The sequence below is a fragment of the Varanus komodoensis genome, unplaced genomic scaffold (genome assembly GCF_004798865.1).
Source record: "Varanus komodoensis strain SLA01 unplaced genomic scaffold, ASM479886v1 scaffold2, whole genome shotgun sequence".
Lineage (NCBI taxonomy): Eukaryota > Metazoa > Chordata > Lepidosauria > Squamata > Varanidae > Varanus > Varanus komodoensis.
Window position 1 is genome coordinate 39,857,749 of NW_025335568.1, and position 27,502 is coordinate 39,885,250.

The 27,502-nt window shown below is 41.9% G+C and overlaps 1 protein-coding gene across 2 annotated transcripts in view; it reads left to right on the forward strand.

Moving 5' to 3' along the window:
* Positions 1 to 27,502, forward strand: part of NALCN (sodium leak channel, non-selective) — a 258,037-nt gene that overhangs the window by 125,642 nt on the left and 104,893 nt on the right. For both annotated transcript variants that reach the window (XM_044428777.1, XM_044428778.1), the window contains 2 exons: positions 14,711 to 14,842; positions 18,370 to 18,537. In XM_044428777.1, the coding sequence (XP_044284712.1) occupies positions 14,711 to 14,842; positions 18,370 to 18,537 (300 nt within the window). The remainder of the gene's footprint in view (positions 1 to 14,710; positions 14,843 to 18,369; positions 18,538 to 27,502) is intronic.

Here is a 27,502-nt window from a genome sequence, read left to right on the forward strand (position 1 = left end):
TGGCTATGCTGGCAGCAGCTTCTGGAAGATGTCAAAAATATCTGGAGATCTAGCTTCTGCTAAGTCCTGCAATAGCCAATAGCATAAAAAACTAAGAGAGATCATCAGTCATATATAGTGTCTCTGATCACTAGGGCGTTTCAGTATCAGCATTGTCAAAAATGGATATAAGTGAGGATAAGGTGGAAGCAGTGCCGTTACAGCTGCAGTGGCCTAGACCAGTGGTCGGCAACCCGCAGCTCCGGAGCCGCACATGGCTCTTGCACCCCTCTGCTGCGGCTCCGTCGCTCAAAACATGCGCCGGCACAGCCGCTGATTTGCTGGAAGCTCCACTCAGGAATGCAGCACTAGCTAGTTAATCCTCTGCTAAACAAGCTTCCTGCAGGCTCTCATGTAACAAATGCTGCTGAAAAGATTCTTTGTCCCAATGTAATCTCTTTCATCTGAATGTTAAAAGCTGCGCTTGGGACCTGTCACAATTCACAGCACTTGACTGTTTATCTGCTAATCAGTCACTAAACACACCTATATCTCCGGCACATAAACGTGTGCCTCTTTTGCATTAACATTGATCCTGCAATATTGTAAATTGGGATCTTTATATTTCATTTATCTTGTCAATTGTATATAATAGAGGATTGTACAATACAGTCTCTGGTTAGGGATCACTTTTGGTGTCTTGGGCATGTATATAGTTCTGTTTATTGTTGTCTTGGCTCCACATGGACCAACATTTCCCCTTTCTAATTTTTGTGAACATCCAGCTGAGCACTTTAAGTATAGGAGGTAGTCTTGAATATTTCAGGAGCAATCCATCTCCTTCTATTCATCTCAGATTCTAGCAATTGTGTGGAGATCTGAGTATTTGTCATCCTGAGCCCATTCATTTGCAGAACAGCTGTTCTGTTAGAGATTAGACCATGAATCCAACTCTGCAGAATCTTCATTAATGTGCATAATTAATCATCTAATCATTTTCTTCCTACTGGAGCATTTGATTATCTCAGAGCACCCTCTACTTTTTATGCAGATTTTATTCTCGGTTTTACAAAAGACTGTAACAAATCTTATCCCCACAACAGCCACCCTGTGAGGTAGGTTGGACTGACAGTCTGTGACTGGCCCAGAGTCACCCAGTTGTCTCCATGGCTGAGCTGGGACTAGAACTCAGATCCCAGAGTCCCAGTCCCACACTCTTATTCCCTAGACCACACTGGCTCTCATGTATAAATGAGATAATAAAAAAGAAGTCATGTGTATAAATAGAGGAAAGAGTATTCATTCCTGATCCTTCAACCTATTGTTTGAAGGAGCCAAGCTACACAGCACACTGCCATTTTTAAATGCAAAGGTTAGGATTTTACCTCTTCTATTCCTGCTTGGCAGTGACTGTTTACTATAAAAACTTGTGTTTTTACTTTATGTAAGTTTTTACTTTATGCATTTATGCGGCATCATTTTCTTACTTTGTTTAGCTATGTCTGTAAGTCTGGAAAAACAACTCAGTATGTTTAAACATTGTCTCACAAGTCACTCGTAAGTCTATTTGGTTTAATAGCCCATAGGCTATACACCATAGTTTAAGATTTAAGAAACACATTATGACAAAGCTTTGCCACATCTACAATACAGTTTTTACAAAAACTGTTCAGAAGTAGTTTTAATCTTGCTGCATCAGAAGGACTGAATATTTTGACAGCCACTTCTTTAAACAATTCTCCCTCATATTTCATGCAATAAAAGAAAATGTGAATGGGTGTATCAAGCTCTGACAAGGGGCAGTTACAGTGGTGTTTGTCCAGGGGTATCTTAAGAAGTTGGTCCTTCATCTGGGCAGTTGGAAGCACATTGCAATGTGCTACCATAAAAGATTGCCTCAACTTGGGAACTGCCAATATGTTAAAGTAGAGAGGTAGATCAAATATGGTGGAGTATTTGATTCCCTGATGTAAAGGGGAACATTTACCCCTAGTGTTCTCTTGATGGGGAATCCCAATCTTCCTTAATTAATTTTTCTATGAGTAGCTGCTGCCTTTTTCCATTTAGATTTTCCTTTTTCCATAAGCTCAGTTTGCTTATTTTGGTTGTTACTGCATCAGTCCCCTTCAACCAGCCACATTCTTGTACTGCCAGTGTAGTGAAAGTTGGACGTTCTTCAGCTTAATATGTATAATATGTGTACATTTTATAAACATTTCTGTCACTGCATTTCACAGTTGTGGCACCTTCTGAACCAGGCATTAAAAACAGCCACAGGTGGAGGTTGTTAACAGTAGTAATTGAGAGGGTACCACTGGCTAGGCTCTCCCTGTCTGGGAATGAGAAGAATTAACACATTGGCTGAAGCTGGTAATGCGTGACCCAAGCCACTAAGGTCATCTGGACTTCTACTGACAGATGGATCCAGGAGCAGCCCTAAGCTAAGGACTTGCTTCTTTGGAGGCAATGCAACCCAGCCTCTGGACCTGGGAACCACGCACCCATGGGGTCTCTGTCTTATCAGCATTTGGATTCAGTTTCTTAGCCCTCATCCAACCCCTAAATACATCCAGGCACTGGGCCCAGCATAAATAAGAAAACTGCTCCATATAGCTCCTTCTCAAGTCTTTCTTGGCTGCATACTCCGCTTGCAATAGAGTCATAGTACAGCCTTATTATCTTAGTGAAAACTAGGCACTGATATGACACTTAAACAATGAAGTCCAGTTCAGTAATGGATGGTTGGAGCAATAAGGGACCATAATATGATTTTTCTCTTCAGCAGCAAAAATAATTAAAGCTGGCAGTGGCTACTGTGATAGCATGCACATAAAAGAACTAGAAAATAAATGATATTGTCTAAATTAAGAACATGATGATTCTCCTACTAAGTGACATGGGAGCAGGTGTGAGTATTAAAAGTGAATTTGACTGAGGAAGTCTTAGTGGCTTATCACATATGCTTGAGGAAAGAATCAGAGCAGGAATATTTTCAAGACAGAGAGTACATGTTTTATCCAGATTTGTCTGCAAGGCAACTGAGACATCAGAGCACTAAACACAATTTGAAGAAAGGACCTTCACTGCTTGTGGTGTATATATTCCTCTTACCTTTGGCCTTTGGTAAAGAGGTTTTGCAGGCTATTCTAATGTTTCTAAAAACAAACCTGTGCCATATCTCTTTGGGAACCGTATGATAAAATAAATGTATCTGCCATGTTGAACCATGGCTAGTGCTTTAACTCCAGCTATATCTTACCTTCAGGCTCTATCAACTGAAACTGATCCTATAAAACTGGACCAGATAATGCTCTGGACACTTGAACCATATCAGTGATGGCATTTAGATCACTCCGGATGTGGGTGACTATCCTGCAATGCCTCGAACAGCAGGCCTTTGAGCGTTCCAACACAGCTCCCAGAGTTTAGATGCAATAGCATCTTGACCACCTGAAAAAGCTCTGTCAGAGAGCTACCCAAGGAGAACAGAAGTAAAATGAAAGAATGTGCACAGGTGGCTGTAATACAAACAGGTAATCAGTTTAATTGCATATCTGGAGCATAGGGAGTAGAGAAAAATCTGAGCTGTCAGACTGGGTGACAGGTATTCAAATGCAATAGCTGAGACACCATTTATACTGCTCAGATGGCATACCCTAAAAGAACATACAGAAGATTTACAGATGCACTTTTTTTTAAATCTTCATTTTTGTAGAGACATTGTTTTGTTTTTATGAATGTATAAAAAAGAAGAGTTTATTTTTAAATGTCATCGCTCAGCATAAGCTGAATTATCCTGATTTTTGCAAGTATAATGAGAATGTTACGCAATGCCTTGATAAAATATGAAGTATGTGCAGGTGGCCAGGGGAACCCACAATGAGCATGATCCAGAGGAGGTAATGTTCTGTACCTATATGCACTCGAGTTCTGCTTCCACAATAAATAAAGAAAAGCTTTGCTGTGATACTAAAACTGCTAGTGGGGTATGCCAGCCCCAAGGCACTTTTGAAGAATGCATGTTCTCCCTCAATTTCCCTGCTGCTGTGCATAGCCTTAATCAGAGGTGCAGAAGCTTTTTGTCCCTAAGGGCCACACCTGGTGTCTGCTGCAGTGACAGGCATAACAGATGGATGCACACAAGTATGCATAACATGTGCAATCATGCAGAATTTGCACGTGGGATGTTCTGCTCACTCCACACTCACATACCACACACACGCACAGGGGAGTTTACCTGCCTGGACCATCTGATAAGTTGCCAGTGCAATTAATCACACAGACCAAGCTAACACAAGATCCAAGCTAATATACATTACTATTAACGAACCACAACGAATCGCTATCTCTTTTGTATTGTCCCTGGAACAGGTTTGGGAGCAGCTAATAGAAAGTATTAAGATCAGATATGAGGCTGAAATGCCCTCCCAGACCCATGTAGTCCAATGTAGTAGTATCCCAGGAGGAGGAGGAGGAGGAGGAATTGAAATTGAAATTATATGTTATATAGAAGCCTTGATCCTACAGCAACCTATGAAGAGGCAGAAATCTTTGAATACTGCCTCCTCAAGATATTCTGGGAAATGCAAGAAAATTAGTGCCCATTCCTAAAGTGGGTTTTTTTGTTTTTACATTTGATATTTACAGTCTTAGGTACAGGACAGTAAAGGGGTAGATTTCTATGTCTTTTTAAGGAAAGTTATGGATGGAAGAGAGTACTGAGTGCAGGACAGATGATCAACATCAGTTCATTTTCTTCCAATATAATTTTTGAATTATTTCAGGCAATGGCTGAGGAACAACATTCTCACCCAAAGGAGATGAAATGTACCTAGCAATATTAAAATAAATTGATCTTGCCTTATGATCTGCACATTTAATTCAGCAAGAGGATCCTAAACCTAGAACATGGAGATACTTCACTTTCGCATACTATCATCAGTGCCAATGCAGTGGTTTCCCTTCCAAGTCCTCATATGGCAAATTTGTGCTACACAAGGTTCTTGAGATATTCTAAAGGGGAAGAAATGCCTTGTACTACCTTTGTATGACACCTTATCCTCTCCTTTAGCTGTCACTGGATGCCCAGAAGAAGATAGGGGTTTCCTAGGAAACAGGAGACAGTTCATAACAGTATTAGCTTCCAGCTGGGCAAAATCTCTAGTAAATGAGTTGGTGGCCTAGAGAGGAAAGGAGGTCTTAGGTCAACTTTAAAGAGAGTGATACAGTCTGTGTAAAATGTTTCATCGCCAGAAATATATGAAGAATTGGGGTGGGGGTGGGGGTCAAAATCTTGTAGCTTGGCCTGGCCTGGCTCTTGAATTCCTGTCCAGTGCAGGCACCAAAACACTGATGTGAGTCGAGCCATTACATAGTCTTCCACTTTTAAAGCAGGCCATATTTTTAAAAATCCAGAGAAATTCAGGGGCATTCCAGCCACACTTTGTACAATTTTGGCTGAATTTACACAAATTGTGGGTAGAATTTATACAAATTGTGGGTGGAATTTACACAGATTTCTCTGGCTTATATGTGTGTGTGCGTGCGTGCATGCAAGGGTGTGTGTTTATACAAATCACAGTCTTCTGTGGATCTATCCATATTATACACTTCATCTGCTCACTGTGTGGAACCCAAAGTTAATACATACCAGGGACAATGTAACAAAAGAACATCTGTGTGGAAAACATGGTTTGATGACATCCACATATATATCCTTGATAAAGCAGTTCAGGATGCAACAACCACAATGAATTGGAGAATGCAAGTCTTAATGGATAATGCTTCTATCTTTCACACATTCACTCCAGGAAAGTATTTAACCTGCTTTATTTGTCCTTTTCATGAAGTAATGTTCTCTGATTCAGGTTTTTGGTTTTTGGGTTTTTTTTCCAAAAGAGAAACCAGTTAATCAAGATTTCCAAGTTTTACATTGCCATTTATACATACTTTAGGAAATGTGTAGGAAACTGTTCTGAAGGTGATGTCATGCTAGCAATCTTAAGGTCTGAATGGAAGATAATCATTTTAATTTGTTATCATTGTGAATTGTTTGTGTAGTATTTTTAGATTTTCTTTATCATACACCTCTCACTCTCTGAATATATCAGAGACAAATTATGCTTGTTAGAAGACTGAGAACTTCTTTGTCATATATGTGGCATCTCTTATGGTGTTTAAGCTGCTGGGTAGAAGCACTACATTATTCCATGGCTTCTGGAACAATTTTGAGTGATTTCCTGCAAAGATTCAGCAGAAAAAAATACCTGCTGCTGGAGTTATCTTCTGCAAATAACCATCATAGAGTATTAGTCACTAAACTGTAATTATTCCAAAGTAGGCACAGTCAGTGTTGGTATTTTACATGTGATATTCATCTTTTTTTCTCTCCTACTAAACAGAAATAAAAGCCAGTCAAAAACCCATAATTCTTATTCTTGTACAAAGAATACATTTTTTTCTGAAAAAACTGAATTTGAAAAAAAAAGTGTGATCGAACAAAATTAGCAAAAGTTTCATGCTAGAATTCTAGTGGTAGAGTGAGTATTGAATAACTACCTTCACTGAGCACTTAGGAACAGTCATACAAAGGAATCCCTGGTTGTGGTGTATAAATCAAATTCATCCTTATGTGTACACTAAGGTGGGTTGACCATGATCAGTTGAATCATAGTTTTGACTGGATGTTGCCCCGTTTTCTTCTGGGATGCCTCTGTCTGCCTTGTAAACCTGCTGCTGGGTTGCTCTTCTTTCTGCTAAAAGCATATATTCTTTCTGTCTTATCTCTAACTCAAATGTGGATTGGCTAGTACCACCATTAGGTTGACCTTCAGCTGGTTGAGCAAGCCTCCTTAATGAGTGCTAAGTAGCTTGGTATCTTCCTGAAAGGAAGTCTTCAGTGGAATGCCTTGGGGCTCTGTTGTAGGCCCTGCTTTTATCCATTATTTGGAGGAAAGTATAGGTGAGTCACTCCTCATATTTGCAGATGGCATGATACTAGGTGGGATAGACAACACCCTAGAAGACAATCAATATTCCTTCCGAGGGATCTAGATAGGCTGGAACACTGAATCTAACAAGATGAGGTTTTATAGAGATAAATGCAAAGTGTTGCACTGAGGTACAAAAAACCCAAGATACCACTATAGCATGGGGAGACCTACCTTGGTCACAGTACATGTGAAAAGGACTCGGGTGTCTTAGTGGGTCATGAGCTGAATATGAGCCAGCAGTGCCGTGCAATGGCTAAGAAAGCTGATGCGCTCCCAGACTGCATTAGTGGAAGCACAGAGCCCAGATGATCCAGTCTTGTATTTGCCACCCAGCAGAACTCTTTAGCCTGTTACACACCGGTCCAAGGATCTCTTAGACCCATCTAAGGCCTACTGGAATACATTTGCTAGGCACATCCAGAATAAAATCTTCTGCATCCACTAGGACTTAGACTCTATCCGTATAGCAGATGTATAAACTGAGGAACCTAAAACATAGTCCAAACCAGTTTTATTGTATGCGTTTCAATTGGTTCAGTTTGAGGATGTTGACAAGGTACTTGGACAGGTTTGTGCAATCCTGTCTGTCCTGGGCCTTTGCTAACCTTAGCTTATACAAACTAGCAGGGAGAGAACAGATGGCTGGGTCTGGGAGGTGATCAATGCCTCCCATGTTGCTTAAAGAGGCCTTGGTGAGGCAACGCCTGAAGAAACCCTCTCTGAACCTGAAATGCCCAAATAATTTTAGGTGAGTGGCAAATGCTACCTTCCTGGGTGAGGCCCTTGAATAGCCAAGCAGCTCCAACACTCTTGGATAAGATTAATTAACTGGATCCACTTCAGCTGGGGTTCAGGCCAGGTTTTGGCACAGAAACAGCTTTGGTGACCCTGTGTGATGGCCTGTGCCAGGAAAGAGATGGGGAACGAGACACTATAGATACTCCTGGATCTTTCATTGGTTTTCAATAGCATCAAATCTGGTATCCTTCTGGGGCAATTGTCTGAGGATTGGTGGGGGGGGGGTGCACTGCAGTAGCTCCATTCCTTCTTGGAAGATCAGCTCCAGAAAATGGTACCTGTTCAGTATCATAGATTCTCCACTATGGAGTTTCTCAGTGATTGATCTTGTTCCCAGTGAAACCACTGATTAGGGTCATGGCCCACTTTCCATGGCTGCCCATATGGCTTCTGAGTCTAATTACATTGGGATCACAACATCTGATGAAACAACTTGGCCAACCACAATGTACCCAGACAGTATACTCAACATCTGAGACTTTTCTCCAAATGCTACCCTCAAGAGAGGCCTTCTCTGTGGTGGCCCCCAAATGATGTAGTGATCTTCCTGCCAAGGCCTGCCTAGCACTATCTTTTCAGTGCCAAGTTAAGACCTCCCTCTTTGCTGAGGCATTAACCAACCAAATAGTACATGGAGGTGGTGGTGGAGTGTTGTCAGCTGATTTTCTGCAAGTCTAGCAGTATGGGCTGTTCTTAGTTATTTAGTTGTGAAAACATGGTTTTGAATCTGATTTTAATTTTTATTGCCATTTTATGATTTTAAGCTCTATATTCTATTTTTAATTAGCTATTACTGTGCTCACTGCCTAGTTAGCTTCTGCTATTGGGCAGTATAGAAAACACATGAATATACTCAAATGTGTTAAGAGAAAATATGTAATGCCATATGTGGAGCATAACAGAATTATGGAACCCAAGATAAAATAAAGAGTTTATGAACTTCTGTAAATAGGAAAGAGCTTACAGTCTTCTACAAAATACTTAGTGTCCTGAAAAGTAAAAGCATAGAGCATGAAATTAGCAGGAGTTGTTTCAAAGCTAAATTAAGAATGAAGGTATAATGAAAGAAAGCAGATGGTACCATTTTTTAAGGTAGACCAAGGTACCATTTTTCCCTGAAGAAGGGTAACAGTGCAACTGTAGAAAATTAATTGTATGGTACAGAGAATGCCATATGGTAGCTTGAAAACAAAACAGAAGATTTACCGCAATTTGCATTAAAATGTTTTTTACAATGTTTGTTTTTGTTGAAATATTCATTGACCAAGATGATGCCAAGCAAATAGGAGGTATTCTATTTGTTTAGGATGTTCACAGAAATTGAATTTCTACAGCTCCATCTAACAGTATAATCCTATACATGTCTGCTAAGGAGAAAGTACCACAGGGTTCCATAGAGTTTACCACCAAAATATAGGGTTGCACCTGTAAAGAAAAAGTTACCACAATGGAGTTTGAGTAAAAGGCAAATCACATGGTGCCTCTATGATTCAAAGCAGTGTCCCTCTGACTGGCAGAGACTGGGACAAATGCAGAGAATGGCTGTTACATTGGTTTCTGTCTCTAAGCATCACACATCATATTATACTCTCCCGGAGCACAGTGGACCACTTTTCTTCAGCTGTTTTAGCTAATTCTGGCATATATTCCCTGGGATGGTTCTTAATTTACTGCATAGCAGAATCATTGCAGACAGAACTGGACTAGATGGAACTTTGGTCAAATCTGCCAAAGCAATTCTTATGCTCTTTTCTGCTATGTTGGGTTGGAAAGTGAGGTTGGACTGTAGAACAGGGTCACCAAATTTGTTCAGCCCTCAGACACTTTTGAGAATTGGAGAAACTACTGTGAGTACTACCATAAAATCAACAGCATATTGCTTTGATTAATTGTGTATACTGGACACTACAATATTGCCAGCAGTTTAATATAGCTAATGTGTCTTTCAAACTTATGATCTAGTCATTTCCAGTAGTTGCTACTTTTTGAGAACAGATTATTACACAACTGTTGTCCTGGAATAGTCTTTAAAATTATATACCTGCTTGATCAAATTAACAAACAGAAGGAGAAAAAGATTCTCTATACCCTTTGGGCAGCTACTACACTTAAATTACAAAATGAGGACAATCACTCATGTCCTGCAATTCAATATATGAACAGTCTGAGTGGTGGTGATAGAAATAGCAAGGGGTGGTGACATAAATCTACCAGTGGTATAGATATACTACTGGTAGGAAAGGATACAAAGAAGGCAACACAGCAGATGCAAGAGCTGGGCATGAAGAGGCAGCACAGATGCATCTGAACATCTGCTTAGGTTGCTCAGATGCCCAAGGGATAGTGTTGCTTGTCACCCTGCCAATTCCATTACTGAGGGTGTGAACAACCATGTTGAGTCCATTCCATGTCTCCAGAATGAACAGTGGGCAGAATGGGGCAATAACAACCTCAGCAGCTGCTGAATTGCTTTTCTGTGCCTTTCCTGTTCTTTTCTGCTCTCCAATTGCTAATTATATATAGGGGGGGACCTGCTACTTAATCAGTGTGCTCATAATTAGCATGCGTTTGCACAGTTCCCATATTCCAATCACCCTTAAAGCAGACTGAACAAGGAAACCTCCTAGTGAACTCTCTGCTGTGCAAAGATATCGACAAAGGGCCATGCCATGGGATCATTCAGAAAGTTTAAGCAAAAGGTGACCTTTCATATTTCTTTCTTTCTGTGACTCCATTTGCTTTTTGGAGCTAGAGGAACTAACATTGTTCCAAGTGTGGAAAAGTAGGAGTTGCCTATATTAAGTGGTTCTCATTCATTTTAAAAGGAAGACTGGCCCACCCACAGATTATGGTGTTGTCTTGAGAATCTACCTATCATTCCCAACATCTTCATCTGACATTGCTACTGTTTGGCCACACAGTCTCCTGAGGTTTCAGCTGATTAAAGAATAATTTCCCTGGGGTGGTTTTCATTTATTCCACAAAGGAAGCACCCAGGGGCATGGTTTGAACCCAACATTCTCACTACCCTCTAGCTGTGCTTAAAATTGAGGTCATGGTTCCGAAATGCTCATGCATTGTTTCAGCTGTAGTTCCAGTGAAAATTAAACTAACCTTTCAGCATTCTGTCCTACTTTCTATGAATTTTTAGTTTAATCACATGGTAGAGGTTCTTATTTGTTTCCCAGAACAACTTTATTATTAAAAGTGACTTATTATAGGTTGATGTATGCTTTTAGGGATATTGCATAGTTAATCACCTGCCCAGTGTCCTCCAGACAGGGAACAATGTCATCATGTTTTCCACATTAATAAGTGACTTCCCATAATATCAGGACACTTGCAGTTTATACTTTATTTGGGTGCAAATCCCCATTGATTGCAACAGCAATTAATTCGAAGTAAGTCTGCCTCTGATTGCAGCCCTATTTTTGCAGATGATTTATGAGCCCGTAAAAAGTATTTTCCTTGCAGCTTCCTCAGCACAAGTAATCTGTGGCTCAATTTTGATATTGCACAGAATGTGTCTGTTATACAGATGCCTGGCACTTAAATCAGAGAATTGCTTTTATCTCATCCTTTGAAGCACTAAGAAAAAGACAGTAATTTAAGTAAGTAAGAACAACACCTGGCAACACAAATCTTTTTCTGAAGTTTTTAAAAACAGCTTCCCATAGAACATGCTCTGAAAAACCTCTGAAATCCAAACAGTACGTGGCTGACCAGGTTCAGAATATCGTACATTTTGTTCATGCTTTTCACTTTGGAGGTGTGGTATAACCCTATTCAGATATTCTCTTTCTGAAAATAGAATGCCTGGACAGGGTTTATGTATGTAAGAGCAAAGTCAAAATTTTGAAGTTGGGGTGTTTTTTTCTTTTAGCTTTTGAGTTAAGGTGAAAATTCTATTGCCTAGAAAGTTCAAAGCTAAAGAGTTGGATGTCTTGAGTACATCATATGTCAAAACCAGAAATAAAAACAGTAGTGCTGATTTTTTTTTCTCATTAAAAAAAATTAAAGGGAAATGGGTGGTGGGCAGAAGGGTGCAAAGTGCCCCCTTTAAAAACTTTTCTGTTGTTTTTAAGGACTCCTCACAGCCACTTTGTTTCCCCCCCACTGTTGGTTCTCCAGTGCCATTTTCATATCCCTTTCTGTGCAATTGCAACCAACCAGAGATCACACAGTGAGAAAAATGCCAGGTGTGTTTGCACCACACAGAAAGAGACACTGCATAGAAAGCTGCATAGTATGCCTTTCATGCCATGGGACTTGCAGTGTGCTCAGCAGATGCTTAGGGGCATTGCAGCACTAGAGCCGCCGTCACCATCTCCTTCTCCCTCAGTCCTCCTGCCAGCATAGTAAGGGACACTGCTGGAGCCCCAAGCAACAAAACCCCCAGAGCTGTGACAACAGGCGGGAGCATCTTCCTGTTCTGGCAATTTCTCACCAGCTGGAATGGGGTGGTGCTCCTGTTTGTCATTGCCACACGCTCTTAGTCAACAAGCAGGGTGCTTCCCCCACATGTTCTGCTCAGGCCAGCACTGCTGGTATCTCCCATGCCCTCCCCTCTCAAGCCCCAGGGCTTAAGGGAGCTGGCGTCGGTGCTGTGGCCACCCCTGCTGGGTTTGGGTGCTGGGTGCTGCCCTGAAGGATGCTGATCAGAGTGCACCCAGCGTCCCCCTGCCCATAGTTGCAGGGTAGCCCCCGTGGCGACCCCACACTCTGTCTGGCTGCTCTAGAAGAAGCTGGTCAGGGTGTGATGTGTGTCAGTGCAGCCATCAGCCTTTTTGGCCAGTGACCATGCCAGCACTGGGAGTGCTGACAGCCAGGCCAATGCCCCTTGTGCACTTTGGGGTGGCTCTCAGAGGCATTCATCCAAAGTTGCCTGGCTAAAATGGCAAACCATTCTGACCGTCCTGCCAACTGATTCTGGGGCTTCACCTGGACTTTCTGTGTCATCCAGGTTCAGACAACAGGCCATGCCTTGCTGGGGTGGCTTCATAGCCACAAAGAACTCCCATAGGAAGTGCATCAGGTTTGGATGGAAGACTAAGCCGTCATGGCTTTGGAGCCACAGTGGCTTGGGGGGCGGTGCAAACACAGTTAGTGTCACACTATATAGCCTGTTCGGTTTGGCTCCAGCAGTAGATTATTGTCCAATGTTTGCACACATACACATAAATCAATGGCTACTCTCAACCAATCTCTCCTCCATAAACTGGAGTTAGTTTAATCTGCTCATGGATGATTCAGGAGGATACAAATTCAGCGAGAGGTGTGAGCAGGACAGATGGCATTTCATCAAGGTTAGGATGCCTAAAACGAGGGAGGTCACTGGACACAGACCACAATGCTTTTCTCTGAGGCTTTCCTACTTCTCTAGCCATACTGATTTTTTAAAAACCTGTTCAGAATATTAATTCTGTTTTTAATTTTGTATAGCGAAATTTTACTCTGTTTGCCTTATGGTTCACATTTTTACAAATTGTTGTGAACTGCCCAGATAAGCTTTAGCTATTTGGTGGTGTAGAAATTGAATGAATGAACCTGTTGGAAGAAGGACATCTTCTCTGCTGAGCCCTTTTATGCTTCCTGGGTCTCACTATATTTCGTAGGCTAGACCCCTTTGCTGAAATATGGTGCTTTAAAGAGGCAGTTTTTAGCTAGGAACCTAGTGCTCTGTCACCCCTGCATTCATGCCAGGTATGCTGCCTATGTTGATGCACTGGATTAATGGAGCTCAAGGGCACTGCAGCTGGGTATGCTGACCTTGTGCTTGACTCAGGGCTGAAGGCCGTGATCCAGACTCAAGTGTCTCCTGGCAACAGGGTGTCTGGTTCAGTGGTGATGGCCAGGCACAGTGTTTTATCCTTTAACACCACTGGTCCTCCATCTCTGTATGTAAGTTCAGGTCATTGCTGGACTTCAGGGTCATTCCATAATGCAGATTTCTTCTTTCCTGGGATTCCGTTAGCTTGTTGAGTCTGTGTCCACTTTTCTTGGTGACACACATAATCTTTGTGTGCTTATTTTGTTATATCAAGAGTAGCATGTACAAAACAGCTTTCCTTTTATCCTGTTTCAATACAAGCTAAGAAACATCCAGATTTACTAATTTGCCATTCTATCCCAGGATCAGAATGGAAGAGAAGAAACTCCAAAAACACAACAGGCAGTCAATGTACGTTTAAGGGTAGGAGAAAATTGCTGAAAGTCGTGGCAAAAAGAATCAGGATGGCATCTGAAAATCAGATGTACCACACTGAGATCCATTCTAATTTGAGAACATTTAACAATGATACTCCCTGTGGATTTTCCCATTTTTTTTTACAGCCTTCAAGGTTCAAATCATGCAATCCACAAAACAAGGAGATAAATCCACAGATCCTAAGAATATGTGCCAGACATAGCAAAGTTTCATTATATATTGTATCTTTTTCTCCATCTGGTCTGGTACTATGTCTGGCAGTGGCTCTCTGGGGAGTCTAGCAGAGGTCCTTCACCTTTACTAAATGTGACTCCACTTGCTACTTATCTACTGTGGAAATAAGCTGTGGCTCAGTGGTACAGCATGTGTTTTCAATGCAGAAGGTCCCCAGTTCAATCCACAGCTTCTACAGGAAGGGCTGGAAAATTTCTGGAGATCCCCAGTCAGTGTCAGCAAGACTAGATGTCCCCATGGCTTGACTCAGTAAAGGTAGCTTTCTGTGTTGTCTCATCTGCCTATGAGCTGTCATGATACCCAGAAGTGAACCTGGAATATTCTGTATTCAAAGTTCCTTAACCTTCCACAGTAAGGAGATTTTGTGGAGATTTCTCTATGCACTGGTTCAGCTGATTCAGCTGTCAGAATAAATATAAAATTACACTGTGTGTAATTAAGAAGCTATCTTTTTCTTTTCCAATAAAGGTTGTCTCCTCACATGTTTTCCTCTCTGCAGAGAATGATGAGGTCGTCAATTTTCCATATGTTTATCCTGAGCATGGTGGCAGTGGATGTAATTGTTGCCGCTAGCAATTATTACAAGGGGGAGACTTTTAAGAGCCAGTACGATGAATTCTACCTGGCAGAGGTGAGTGTACTAAAACTTGTCAGAGACTTTTTCAATAAGAAATGCAAGGGGACCCATGCAAATGTCAAGCTGTTTTAAAAGTCTGTCTTTTTAAAGGGTTATTATCCTTAAGCACAGGAAAAATTCTGTACTGATTTGTTCAGGTTTTATGATAACAGCTGACAAGTCTGCTATATGTTTCTAAAAGACCATTTCCTCAGAAAAAGGAATAATGAGCTGAGGCAAAGGGGTAGCATCTGCAGGCCTAATCTCACAAAGCTTTTCTACAACAGCGGTGTAGTAAGATGTGTATGGTGGCGGGCAGGGGACAGGATGGAATCTATCAGTCCTTTTTCTCAAAATTAGTAGGAAAGAGCCCATTCTTTGCCTCATGCCTAACCTAAGTTCAAGAAATCACCACTGTGTAGGAAAAAATTACTTCACTGGACACTTGGGTTATTTCTGAATTGACTTCAACCTAAGGATCACTTATTCTGTTCTAGCACCACTAAAGTCAACAACTCTACATAATAGATGTTCATGGATTTGTAAATCAATGTATTTTTTTGTATTTTTATATTTAATGGTAATTTATTATGTACTATTGTATTTCAATGTATTTTATCATGTTGTAAGCCGCCCTGAGGTTTCGGCAAGGGGCGGCATAGAAATGTTATAATAATAATAATAATAATAATAATAATAATAATAATAATGATATGCAGGTCAGGCTGGAATCTGTCTCCTTTGCACTCCACAGGCTCCTTTCCCAGGCTTGGGCTTGGCCAGGAAAAGAGCTGAACTGAGAATAACTCTGTCTCAGGAATGCTAGTGGCTTCTTTGTGCAAAGTACTCACAGTACACACTTCTTTGCACCAAGTACACAAAGCCCACAAGTCCTGTGTGTGGAAGCAGAACTCACCTGGCACACAGGCGATGCATATACAAGCCAGCCTCATGGACTCCCCTGGACTCACTTCCTGCCAGATGCCCACAGGAACACTCGGCACAAGGCAGTCTTAGGACAGGGAGCAAGCAGACCAGAGTCTGGGGAACCGAACTGAGGAAATCTAATGAATTCTCACCTGCAAGATGGATTCCTCACACATTCCTAGGTCTCATAGCTTAAATTTAGCAGGCTGAACATCAGGCCCATGGGCTGAAGTTTGCTCTCCCAGGGTTTCAGTCTAGCCTTCAGGGATTTCTCCAGTAGTTGTACCTACTGGCTTCCACTGTGTGCCAGTCATTAGTTTGTTTCAAGACTTTTTATTTTTCCACTTTCTAAAAGGCTAATATGCATCTCCTAAAGTTGCTTAAGTGGCAGACTCAGACCAATCTGATGTCTTGTTGCTTTCCAGCCACCTGGAACTTTCCTCACTGTCTATAAAGTGCTAAAGAGGCCTGCATTTGATGGAGGTTGACAGTCCCTCTCTTAACACCCAGATAGGTTTGGAAAGTAGGAAAGGAAAAGGAATCATTTTTTCCTATATTCCCTCTTAAATATGCTAGAGAGAGGAATTTTTCTACCTCTTGGTGCAAGTCAGCCTAACCCAAATGCCTAATTCTGGCTCAAAACTGTTTTCCTCCCTACCTCTGTCTCCTGCCCTTGCTTCTTTCTCCCCCATAGCTCCTGGAAGGCACTGAGCACATGTTCTATTCAGATTTATTTTTCAGGTGTGTGTGTTAATTGCTTCTTTTTGTTAATTTGCAAACTAGTACACTTTGTTCTCTTAGTGGAAATATGGGGTGCAGAACACACAGGATGCCACTTTAATTTGGATGCCCCCCTTCTGATTGGGTGGGACTCAACTGAGTATCAGCTGGTACATCAAACACCACACTGCTCATAAAATGTGAACAATTTGAAAGACATAGGTCAGTGGTCTCCCAGGATGGAAGAACATTTTTTCCTGAATGGCATCCCATGCCTTCTGCTTTCCACAATTTTCCCCAGCCTCCACCCCTGCATCATATCTGTGGCATAGCTGTTTTGGTGCAAGAAGAGCTGACAACATGTTGCAGCCCTTTATGTTGCCAGTTGCCACTCTTTGCAATGCTGTCATCCCCTTTTGTTACACTGCAGGACTAATGAGAGTGACAAAAATGCACACTGTTTGGACTGACAATCTGTGCTTTTAAATTGTCAGTCATCATTGCTGGGGCAGGGAGGGGAGTTAGGTGTTTTTAAATTGAACCAAATGTTATGCAAACCATTTGATACATTAAAAACGTTAGTGGTTTTGAGCACTTTGACAAGCATCTAAAATGCAAATGAGCCAGCCTACACAATTTTGGAATAAATTAAAATATATTTATATTTAACTCCCTAATTGTTAATCTTCTCATAATGAAGCAGTGAAAAGTGTCAATGTTCTAGAAGATGCTTTAACCATGGTAGGTAACTTTGGAATGGGGCATGGAGGTGTTTATGAGAAAAAAAGATAGCTACATTTATTTCAGTTGAAGTTTGATTTTCTCTGTTTGGATGACAGATATTGACCAAAAAATCATGCAGCAATCATGTTTCATCTTAAAGTTTTCAACAGGGGGTGAATTTAGGTTTGGAGGTCCCTTGGACAAAACACCTTCAATAGGCCCGTCTCTTAGTGAGTCCACTTTCTCACTGGCACTGCTGCAGCTCCTCACCGTCACTGTGGCTTGCTTGCCTGCCTGGTGGAGCACCAGTAACCAAGCAGACATCTAGGAATCATTTGTACAACTACCATTGTCTGACCCAGAGTGAGAGGCAGCTGAACATGGTGGAGAGGACCAGACACTCCAGGGAACTCTTAGCAATGGGCTGCTGCTGGGGCGTGGCCCTATGAAGTTCCCAGCCAAGCCTTCCATGAGCACTAGCCCTGTTTTGCCCACACTATTCTTACCTTTAAATACCCAGCTAGAGTTGGGACGAGCATTCCCTGTTGCTGTTTTTTATTTGTTTCATTTCTACATTGAACAATAGCCAGCACTATCTGGGTGATTTACAATAGTAGGTGGCCTTAGTTGGATAGAGATAGAAACATAGAAACAGAGTGAGTCAGAAGGGGGCCTCCCAGGCCATCTAGTCTGACCCCTGGCTCCAGCTGGCTCCACTCACAACATGCCTTCCATGTGCATGTCTAGCCTATCCTTGAACATGTTCCAACTGACCCAGCAGTCCCTCTTCTGGCTCCTTGCAGAGTCTAGCATAGCTTTTCCTCTATTTTGCCATCATAGTCCATTGGCTGTTAGAGCTGAATGCCCCTTCTGGCAGGGAGCAAATGGAGCACATTTCCTGCAGCTCCTCCTTCCCTGGCTGATGGATGGGACCAGGCTGGCCCTCTTGTTGTGATGCACTTTCTGGAAGGCAAGCGCAGGGTGCAGATCCCAATGGCCTTGGGTCTATTCAGAGAGGATGAATAGAAGACTGTGCATCCCTTCTGCTTTGTATTTCAGGGACATGTTCATGATGAGCACAGAAACCTAACACAGTTGTGGCAAAAGGGTAATGGAAAGTAGTTCTAGAATATCTTATTGTAGGCCCTGTTTTTCCTTTTTATGTTTCCCAGGTAGCATTCACGGTTCTGTTTGATTTGGAAGCTCTCCTAAAGATCTGGTGCCTGGGCTTTACTGGATACATCAGTTCATCACTTCACAAGTTTGAGCTGCTGCTGGTTATTGGGACTACGCTTCATATCTATCCTGACCTCTACCACTCACAATTTACATATTTTCAGGTACAAATTTCTTCTTACATACACAGGAGGAAAATGCATTTTGGCATCACCCTCAAATGGAGCTGCTAAGGATGCAGCACTGTGAGAAGTAAGTCTCTCAGCATCCCTCAAACTACTCTCTCTGATTCCCAGGAACTGACACTGTGAGGCACCATCTCTGATGCAGAAGGAACATACAGCCATTCTGACTGCTAGCCATTAATAGCCCTCTTCTCCTTGAGATACAGGATAAGTGTTAGGATTGGGGCCAAGGAGATAGAGACTTGCGCTCTAGTCTCCAGATCCTGATGGGGAAGTCAGTCCCCTTCTGGCTTCTGTTCTGACTGCAGTGTTGTAACACGACAATCAAGAAGGCAGCTGTGATGGGATAGTGGTGGGATAGATCATCTTTAAATAGCAAGGCCTCTCTCACGACAAACTTCTAGTTTACAAGTTTTGAACAGTAAATTCTTGGTACCAAATCTCAAACCAATTCTTTTGTTTCTTTATTCGCTATCACAAGAAATGGCAATGTTTGGGTTAGGCAGACATTTTGCATGAGGGGCAAGTTCAGAAAAATAGAATTCTTGGAGAGACTAAAAGGTGGTTTGCCACCACAGCCAATGCTACAAATTAATTTCATTTTTAAAAATTAAAAACTCAGTCATGCTCATAAATTATGGATAAACAAATTGAAATGAATGACAACTAATTAATAATACATAAAGGGTAAATAATGAATAGCGTAGATAAATCTTTTAAAAATCCAGAACAGAGTGCAGTCAGCAGAGAAGAGTTTTGTGTTCTGAAATTATGGAAATCTGAACAGCTTTTCCATATTCAGCCCATGATCTTCAAACCCGTCCTGAAAACATGCCAGCAGTAAACATGCTTGAACAATATGAAAATCCGACTTTTTCAGCAGAGAAGCAGTTCTTCACTCAACCACAATCCAAAGAACCATATGGCCTGTGGGGCCAGTGCCAGCCCCCAGCAAACCCTCGGCCCTGTGCTGCCAGTGGACTCCTGCTGCTCCCTGCCCCACCAATGGCGAAACCTCACTGGAGCCACTCAGCCACCCTGGCAGCTACCACCACGGCTGCAGAAGCCCCCTGCTCGGCCACCAGCCAGCCAAGGCTCCCTTCCTCCTCAGAGCTCCCAGCCTCCTGACCAAGCCAACCCCCTTCCTTTTTTAAAGCCAGGTAGCGTGGCACCTGCAGGCTGCCCCATGCACTGTTTGAAAAGCCTCTTGTGAACTTGTGCTTTGAGCAGCAGTGCCCTCCTGGCATGAGGAGCAGCTGCCTCTGAGGGGTCTGAGCCAGGGATAAGCACGGGGTGATGCAAAAGCTTCCCCTTGCCGCTTTGTCATGCCCTCTCAGGCAGCGTGTGATTGGTTAAGATTGGTGCTCCTCATAAGGCAAGAAAATATTGTCTTTAAAATGGAGTAGTGAGGACCCTGCTCTGTCTCGATGAGCAAGGTGAGGGGATGGAGGGGCCCTTTGGAATTCCTGAGCTCTCAGCAGCAGATTCCTGGCCTGACAGCTGGGAAGAATTCAGAACTGGTCACATGAAAGAGACCACCAGCCGAATAAATGTTTCTGGTACAGTTACAGCATTTACAAAGCAATTCTGTGCTTGAGCACAGAAACCCTTCCTCTTGATTGGGTCCCAAACGTTCTTTTACTAGCAACCATTAAGTACACACAGATTTCCTTTATAAAAAGGCATTGCTCACTTGCAAAATATTTAAGCCAGGGGTCTCAAACTCAACTTCCCTGGGGGCCGCTGGAAGTAGAGTCTGGGTGAGGCTGGGCCACATCAAGTATTCCACCCCCGTGGTGGTGGTGGGCCACTCTTCCCGCGTGGCTCCCGGAGGCCGGCCCAGGCGCTGCCGGCGCTTTGAAGGCCGCAGGGCCCCTCCCCCGTGCCCTGCCTGTCCCGGCAATTGGCCCGCGGGCCGCGAGTTTGAGACCCCTATTTAAGCTGTCACAAATCTGTTGCAGCTTTCACGCTTCAAGTATAATTATATACATTTACATTCTAAACTTAAAGTTACTTAAAAGCAATTTTTAGCATCATTTGGTCGATGGAAGGCCATTTGTTTCTTTGGCCTGGACAATCACTTGTCTACACTTTCTCTGTGGTGAAATAATATCCCTGTGAGACTTTCTTCTAAAGCATACCCCACAATAGGTGAGCTCAAATATCACAACAGCCAATGATGACAATAAGTGACAGCAAGTTGGTTGTTCCACCAATAATTCTCAGTGCCCAGAAGATGATTCAGTTCACCATAGGTTGGTCATTTCCTCCATCCTCTCAGTTCTTCCGGTGGACCCTTCAGCACAACCAGCATTCTGTCCTTCATCCCTGTAACAGTGAGCTATTTTTGGACTTGCCCTGGCTTCTCCCTGCTTTCCTTCACTTTATTCTTTTTTTCTGGAGATCATGAAGTCCAGCTTTTGAAGTATCACTACCATCCCCTTCAGACTGGCTCAAGTAGCACAGTAGAGGTGCTACCAGTGCCTGGCAAATATTAATGTGTGTCTGTGTGTAAGCATTTAATTTATTTAAAATAGAGATATGATATATGATATGATATGATATGATATGATATGATATATGATATGATATGATATGATATGATATGATATGATATGATAGATGACGGATAACAATCTATAGTTGCACCCTGCACAGGAATACAGCTCCACAGAAACTGGGAGCCTTGGTTGGGCAATGTCATTGGGAGGTTACCTGCTATCAAAATGCAGCATGAACCAACCCAGGTCATCAATCTAAAGATATTCTGAATAGGGTTGTCTTTCTTTTTTTCTTGACACCTGTCAAAAGGAAATCTGCCAAATGAAAGCAAAGGCACAAATAATCTTTGCTTGCAAAAAGATTTACACCATTTTCATGGTGAGAGTCTCAGTCTCTCTCTCTCTCTCTCTCTCTCTCTCTCTCTCTCTCTCTCTCTCTCTCACACACACACACACACACACACACACACACACAGCCCCAGCATTTTTGGCACATTTTGCCATTTTCCCCAAGAATCTAACTGCTCAGGAAAGTGCAAAATTGTATCCCACCTTTTGAGGAAAATCAGTTTTGTCCAATATTGACAAAATAAAACAATTTCATACCTATTTGTTGATTTTCCCTTTTTAGTTAGCAAGGAAACCTCTGCAAAGTCACAATTTCCAAATCCAAGGCACAGAAGGGAGCAGCTCTAAGTCAGGATTGGGCAATTTATGATCTTCCAGATGTTTTGGCCTAGAATTCCCTTTAGCTGAAGCCAGCGTATCCAATACTGAGAAAACGTGGGAGGTGCAGGAAAAATGTCTGGAGGACCACAAGTTGCCTTTCTCTACAAGTGTTATAGGTCAATTAGCCTCTTCTGCAAGGCAAGAATTAAAGGACTTTTTGTGTATTATCCTATTATCTATTCAAAGTGTCATTAGGTTAACTGGGGCTTACTTTCAGGTAAGTGAGTATAGGATTGCAGCCTTACTTTGTCCTCTACAAATAAAAAGTTGTATTTCAGGAATTTTTTTTTATTTGTCTTTCAATCATTTATGTGTTTGTTTGTTTACAATGTTTGTATACTATTTCAGATTCCAGCATTGTGGGCAGTACATTGCTAAAAGAAAAGAATAAAAACAATACATTAAAAACAAGATAGCATTGAAACCACAACTAGCCAGAAAGACATGTCCAGCAGGCACTGTAAATAGCACAGGGTGACTTCCTGAGGCAGGGAATTCCACACTGAAGATTCTTCTCCTAGAGGACTTCAGCTGGGCCACAAGTGGTTCATGAAACCACCAGGACAGTGGCCTAGAATCATAGAACCATAGAATAGTACAGTTGGAAGGGGCCATGAAGGCCATTGAGTCCAGCCCCCCACTGCTGCAGGACACCATGAGGTCCTCCAAGGACCTCAGTGACCAGGCAGGGTGATCAGGGAGAAGGCACTCTCACTCAGGGACCCTGGACTCAAATTGTTCAAGATTTTGTACCCCAGGACTAGAACCATAAATTTGGATAGGTAGGGAATAGGCAGCTGGGGCTGTTCCTTCAGCTTCCTCAGCACTGGGGTGTGAAAAGGGGCAGCTCTTGACAACAGACGAGCTGCTAACTTCTGCACTAACTTCAGCTTCCAGAGTAGCCTTGTAGTTATTCAGTCTGGAGGTTGCCAGTCCCTGCATCACTGGGTCAAGCTACTCCTGTCCAGGAGAGGTAGAAGCTGGTAAACCAATTGGAAATGGTAAAAAGCAGCCCAAGCTGTCGCAGTCTGCCCTGGATCTCCAGTGGCAGCGCTGGATATAGGAATGCCCCAAGAACACATTCCTGAACTATCTGAAGGAATCAACCCAGCACAAAAAAGCCAATGAGCATGCCCACAGGGCTTCTGTCTTGCCAGGATTCAGCTGCAGTTTCTTGGCCCTCACCCAGCAGCCTTCTTTCTGTTAAAATCTTGTAAATAGAATAACTCCTGCAGGTCACATTTCATCAGAAACTATCAGTGATTATAAAGCTGAAATTCTTGGAACTAAATGGACCAGTGTTGTCAAATATGCACTCCTGAATTACAGGTTGTGTGATTTTAAATGTAGCAGAGGATTGTAAAAGCACCATGTCCATTTTTTAAAATGCAGCCTTGCACATTATTTGCTTGTTGAAAATTAAGATCTTCCAGGTTCTGCAGTAAACTTGTGCAGCTGAGAAAACATCCTGGCAGAAAATCCCTGAACGGCCAGCTGCTTCAGGCACAGTACAAGCATGCTGGCCACTTCCTCCCTGTGCAGATTTGAGGGGAAAGGAACACAAAGCTTTTGCTTTCCGTTCGTATTCACAGTGGATGGCTTGCCTTTCAGTGTGCTTGAAATAACAATAATGTACTCTTATCCATGGGAACTCCAGGCAGCTGAAGTTGGCTTCATTGTAATTATGATCTTTCCAAATTTTAACTGTGGGGCTCTCACAGTACTGATGGGTCTTGAATCTGTTTGATTTACTTTGAAGCCAATTGGATTGAAGTATTCTACTATAATAAGAAATATCTCAATACCCAATTTGATTTTAAAAGGAAGATATTAAAGATAGCTTTATTGTCTAACAATGATTTGATTTGATTTTTTTTTTTTTTGCCCATTTATAAGCTAGTTCATATGCATCATAAAAATCTCCCTTCTCAGGATCCTTAAAGAGATTTTCCTTGAGGTTTTGCTATGCTGCCTACAGTAGGCTGGGAGTAATACACCATTTTTCTGTCTAAGCTTGCATAAGATTATCCTTTAAGTCTGCAATCTTATAAACATTTACCTGGCAGGAAGTCCTGCAGAACTCAATGGGTTCTTTCTTCTGAGGAGGCAAGTGTAGGATTGCACTGTACATGTCAAGATACTTTGCAGGATTGGGCAAATTCTCATAATACTTTAACAGATCACTTTTCCTTTATCAACAGATCATAGAATCATAGAATAGTAGACTTGGAAAGGACCATGAAGGCCACCAGGTTCAACCCCCTACTGTTGCAGGACATCAGTTTACACCATCCCACTCAGATGGCTGTCCAGTTTCATTTTGAATATTGCTAGTATTGGAGAGCCCACCACCAGCTGGTTGGCTGGTAGTTCTAGGCAGCTGGTTCCACTGTGTATTGCTCTGACAGTGAGGAAGCTTTTCCTTATGTCCAGCCTGAATCCGGGTTGTCACAACTTGAACTGATTATTCCGTGTCCTGTACTCTGGCATCAGCAAGAAGAGATTCTGACCTTCCTCTTTGCAAAGCCTTTGAGATACTTTTAGAGGGATATCATGTCCCCCCTCAGTCTTCTCTTCTCAAGGCTGAACATGCCTAGTTCCCTCAGTCTCTCCTCATAGGGCAGTGTTTCCAAACCCTGGATAATTTTTGTCACCCTCCGCTGGACCTTTTCTAATTTACCTGCATCTTTCTTAAATCTTGGTGCCCAAAACTTCTCTCTAGTCAGATAAGGTCTGACTAGAGAGGAGTATAGGGGAACTGCTAGTTCTCGTGATTTGGAAGTAATACTTGTGTTAATGCATCCTGAAATAGCATTTGCTCTTTTGGCAGCTGCATCACATTGTTGGCTCATGTTTAACCTATTGTGCAGAATTATTCCAAGGTCTTTTTCTTGTTCAGTTCTGTTGAGCCTTGTATTTCCCATCTTGTATTGATGCCTTTGGTTTCTTCTTCCTAGGTTGAGGACTTGGCACTTGTCCTTATTGAATTTCATTCTGTTGGTTTCAGCCCAGTGTTCAAGTTTATCAAGATCGCCCTGGATCTTCATTCTGTCTTCTAGGGTGTTTGCTCTTCCACCCAGTGTTGTATCCTCTGAAAATTTGATTATCTTTCCTTGTACTTCCTCATCTAAATAATAAAGAAGTTGAAGAGCAGTTGGCCCAGGATTGAACCCTGGATGGAGGTAACCCCACTAGTTATCTCCATCCAGTTTGAGAAGATGCCATTGATAAACACTCTGTGTCCACTTCAGTAGCCAGTTTTGGATCTACCTAATAGTTTTTCCATCTAGTCCAGTTTTTGCTCATTTTCTTATCAGAATGTCATGTGGCACCATGTCGAAAGCTTACACTCCAAGTTTTTCAAGACAACTGTGACCTTTTGGGGGCGGGGAGTTTATAAAATGAAACCAAAGGACACCAAAGTGCAAGTGCTTTATGACTATTTCTTGAATCAATCAACATATCTTGCACACCATTAAAGAATGCTTATGTTATCTTCTGCTTTTTATAGGCATCTTTATTAAATTTACTGTCTAATGATACATATGTTTTGCAAGCAAAGGCATCTGCTTCACTGAAAGATTTAAGTCACCTTCTGCAATCCAAGCTTCCTACTGGCAAAAGGCAGGGGAGGTTAAAAATTACATTACAATTTGTGTCAGCATGCAAGTTGGAAAGCCATTGAATCTACAAGCAATCAGCTTGCGTCAAAAGATCATTTCACCTAGATATTTCTGGTGGTTAGGTAAATCTTCCAGCATTCCAATACTGATGATGACAGATCTACAGTAGCCCCAGCCAAGCAGCAAAGAGGTAGCTAGGAAAGGAATTCCCATGTTAATCACATCCTGATTTATCCACCAGAACTATTTTTACCTGCTTCCTGCTATGCATTGGAAACTGCAACATTTATTCATCTTCTCTTGTTTTCTTCTTCAGTATATCAGTCATTCTTTCTAACCACAGTGGCTGCCACTCAACTTTTAATACACAGCAAAGCCTTTATCAAAGGACAAGTTGTGTTTTTGTAAAGAAAACATTGTTCATTCTGAAATGTATTTCTAGATGGCACAATACAGTTCAATTTAGATTTCAGTCCTATACACAGTCACCTTGAAGTAAGCACCACTAACCCAATTGAACCTCATTGAGTCATTAGAATAATTAAGCCTATGTTAGTTCTTCCTAATTAAAATCAACAAGTTTTAAATTAAATTGAATTATGCCCCATTCTTTATATTTCCCTTCTTCCAAGGAACTTGAAATACTATTTTGGCACAGCTCATATGTCACAGCTACCCAAATTAGATAACTGAATACATGGGAGCAAGCAAGGGTGCTGGATCTCAGCCAGCAGACCAACCATTTCCACTGTGATAGCCCAAGGTTGTTTACTGAGACATCCCCACCCAGAATTCTGAATTCTTGTGGAAGACACAACCCAAAATTTGAACCAATAACCATGGATTGTTTATTACAGTGGGAGAAGGTTGGTGGCTGGAAACAAGTACAATTGTTCAGTTTTGCATCATTTTAAACAACACTGACAACACATGATTGGATCGTTGACAATGTGCAGACAAAGACATTAGCTTCTCTTGGCATTGGTGGAAATATACACTGGTGCAATCATGAAGTTCAAAGCAGCAGGAAAGACACTGAATGAGTGAGCCAGGCTAGGGCTGGCCAGTCCTGATATACCTCAGAAAACGTAACAGGACTAGTTCAGACTAGAACTAAGTACATTTCATTTGGATTTAGCCATTCCGGAATCACTGACAAAATGTTCTTGTTGCAAAGAATTTCTCATAGCTCCTTCATGCACTTGAAGATGAACAAGCTGTTTCTGGATAGATAATTGTAAGATCCAAAGTGGACTGAACCCACCCAACTGCTTATTTGCTTTCAAACACATTGTTTTCTTACTTGGCCACCACTGGCTTTCCTTTCAACAAGCAGTACAATTATGGAACAATTCTATGCATGTTTAGAATGAAAGAAAAATATCCTACAGGCCCAACAGTCTCCAGCCAGCCCTGCTAGCTGTGGAATGCTGGAGTTGGAGAGTCTTTTCCTGTCTAAATATGCATAGGAATGTATCTTTAATTACTTATATAAAAGTGTGTCTTTCTTGCTTGATGTATTGGAGAAGATATGAAAGTGGGGAATACGTGACAGTGCTCTTTAGCAGATAATTGGTTTAGAGTCTGGAGAGACCCAAGTTTATATTCCCACTCAGTCCTGAAGTTCACTCAGGGATGTCTCACTCCTACCTTACAGGGTTGTTGGATAGATAAAATGAGGAGCATATATGCATTCCACCCATCCTTAAGTGAACAGTTGGTATAACAATAGTTGCAACAAAATAGAAATATTAATGTCACCCAGTGCATAAGAAATAAAGTTTAAAATTTCAACAGGTAAACTCATCCTTTCAGGCTTATTGGGCTGCATGATACTCCTCTGATCCTCAAACACCAGAGCCACGTAAGAGCCACGTAAGACGCCACGTAAGAATAAATGCAGGGACTGGTAGAGACACAGTGCTTAGCTAATTGTCCTGCTCTTTTCTCTCTTAATGAGAACAAATGGGCTACTAAAACAGTTCCTGGAGAGATTAATGTGCTGCTTAAATGTCAGTTAAGGTAATTTATCTGTGAAGGGGACACCTGTGCCAAAACACTTCAAGGAAAAGCCACTCAAAATACAAGACA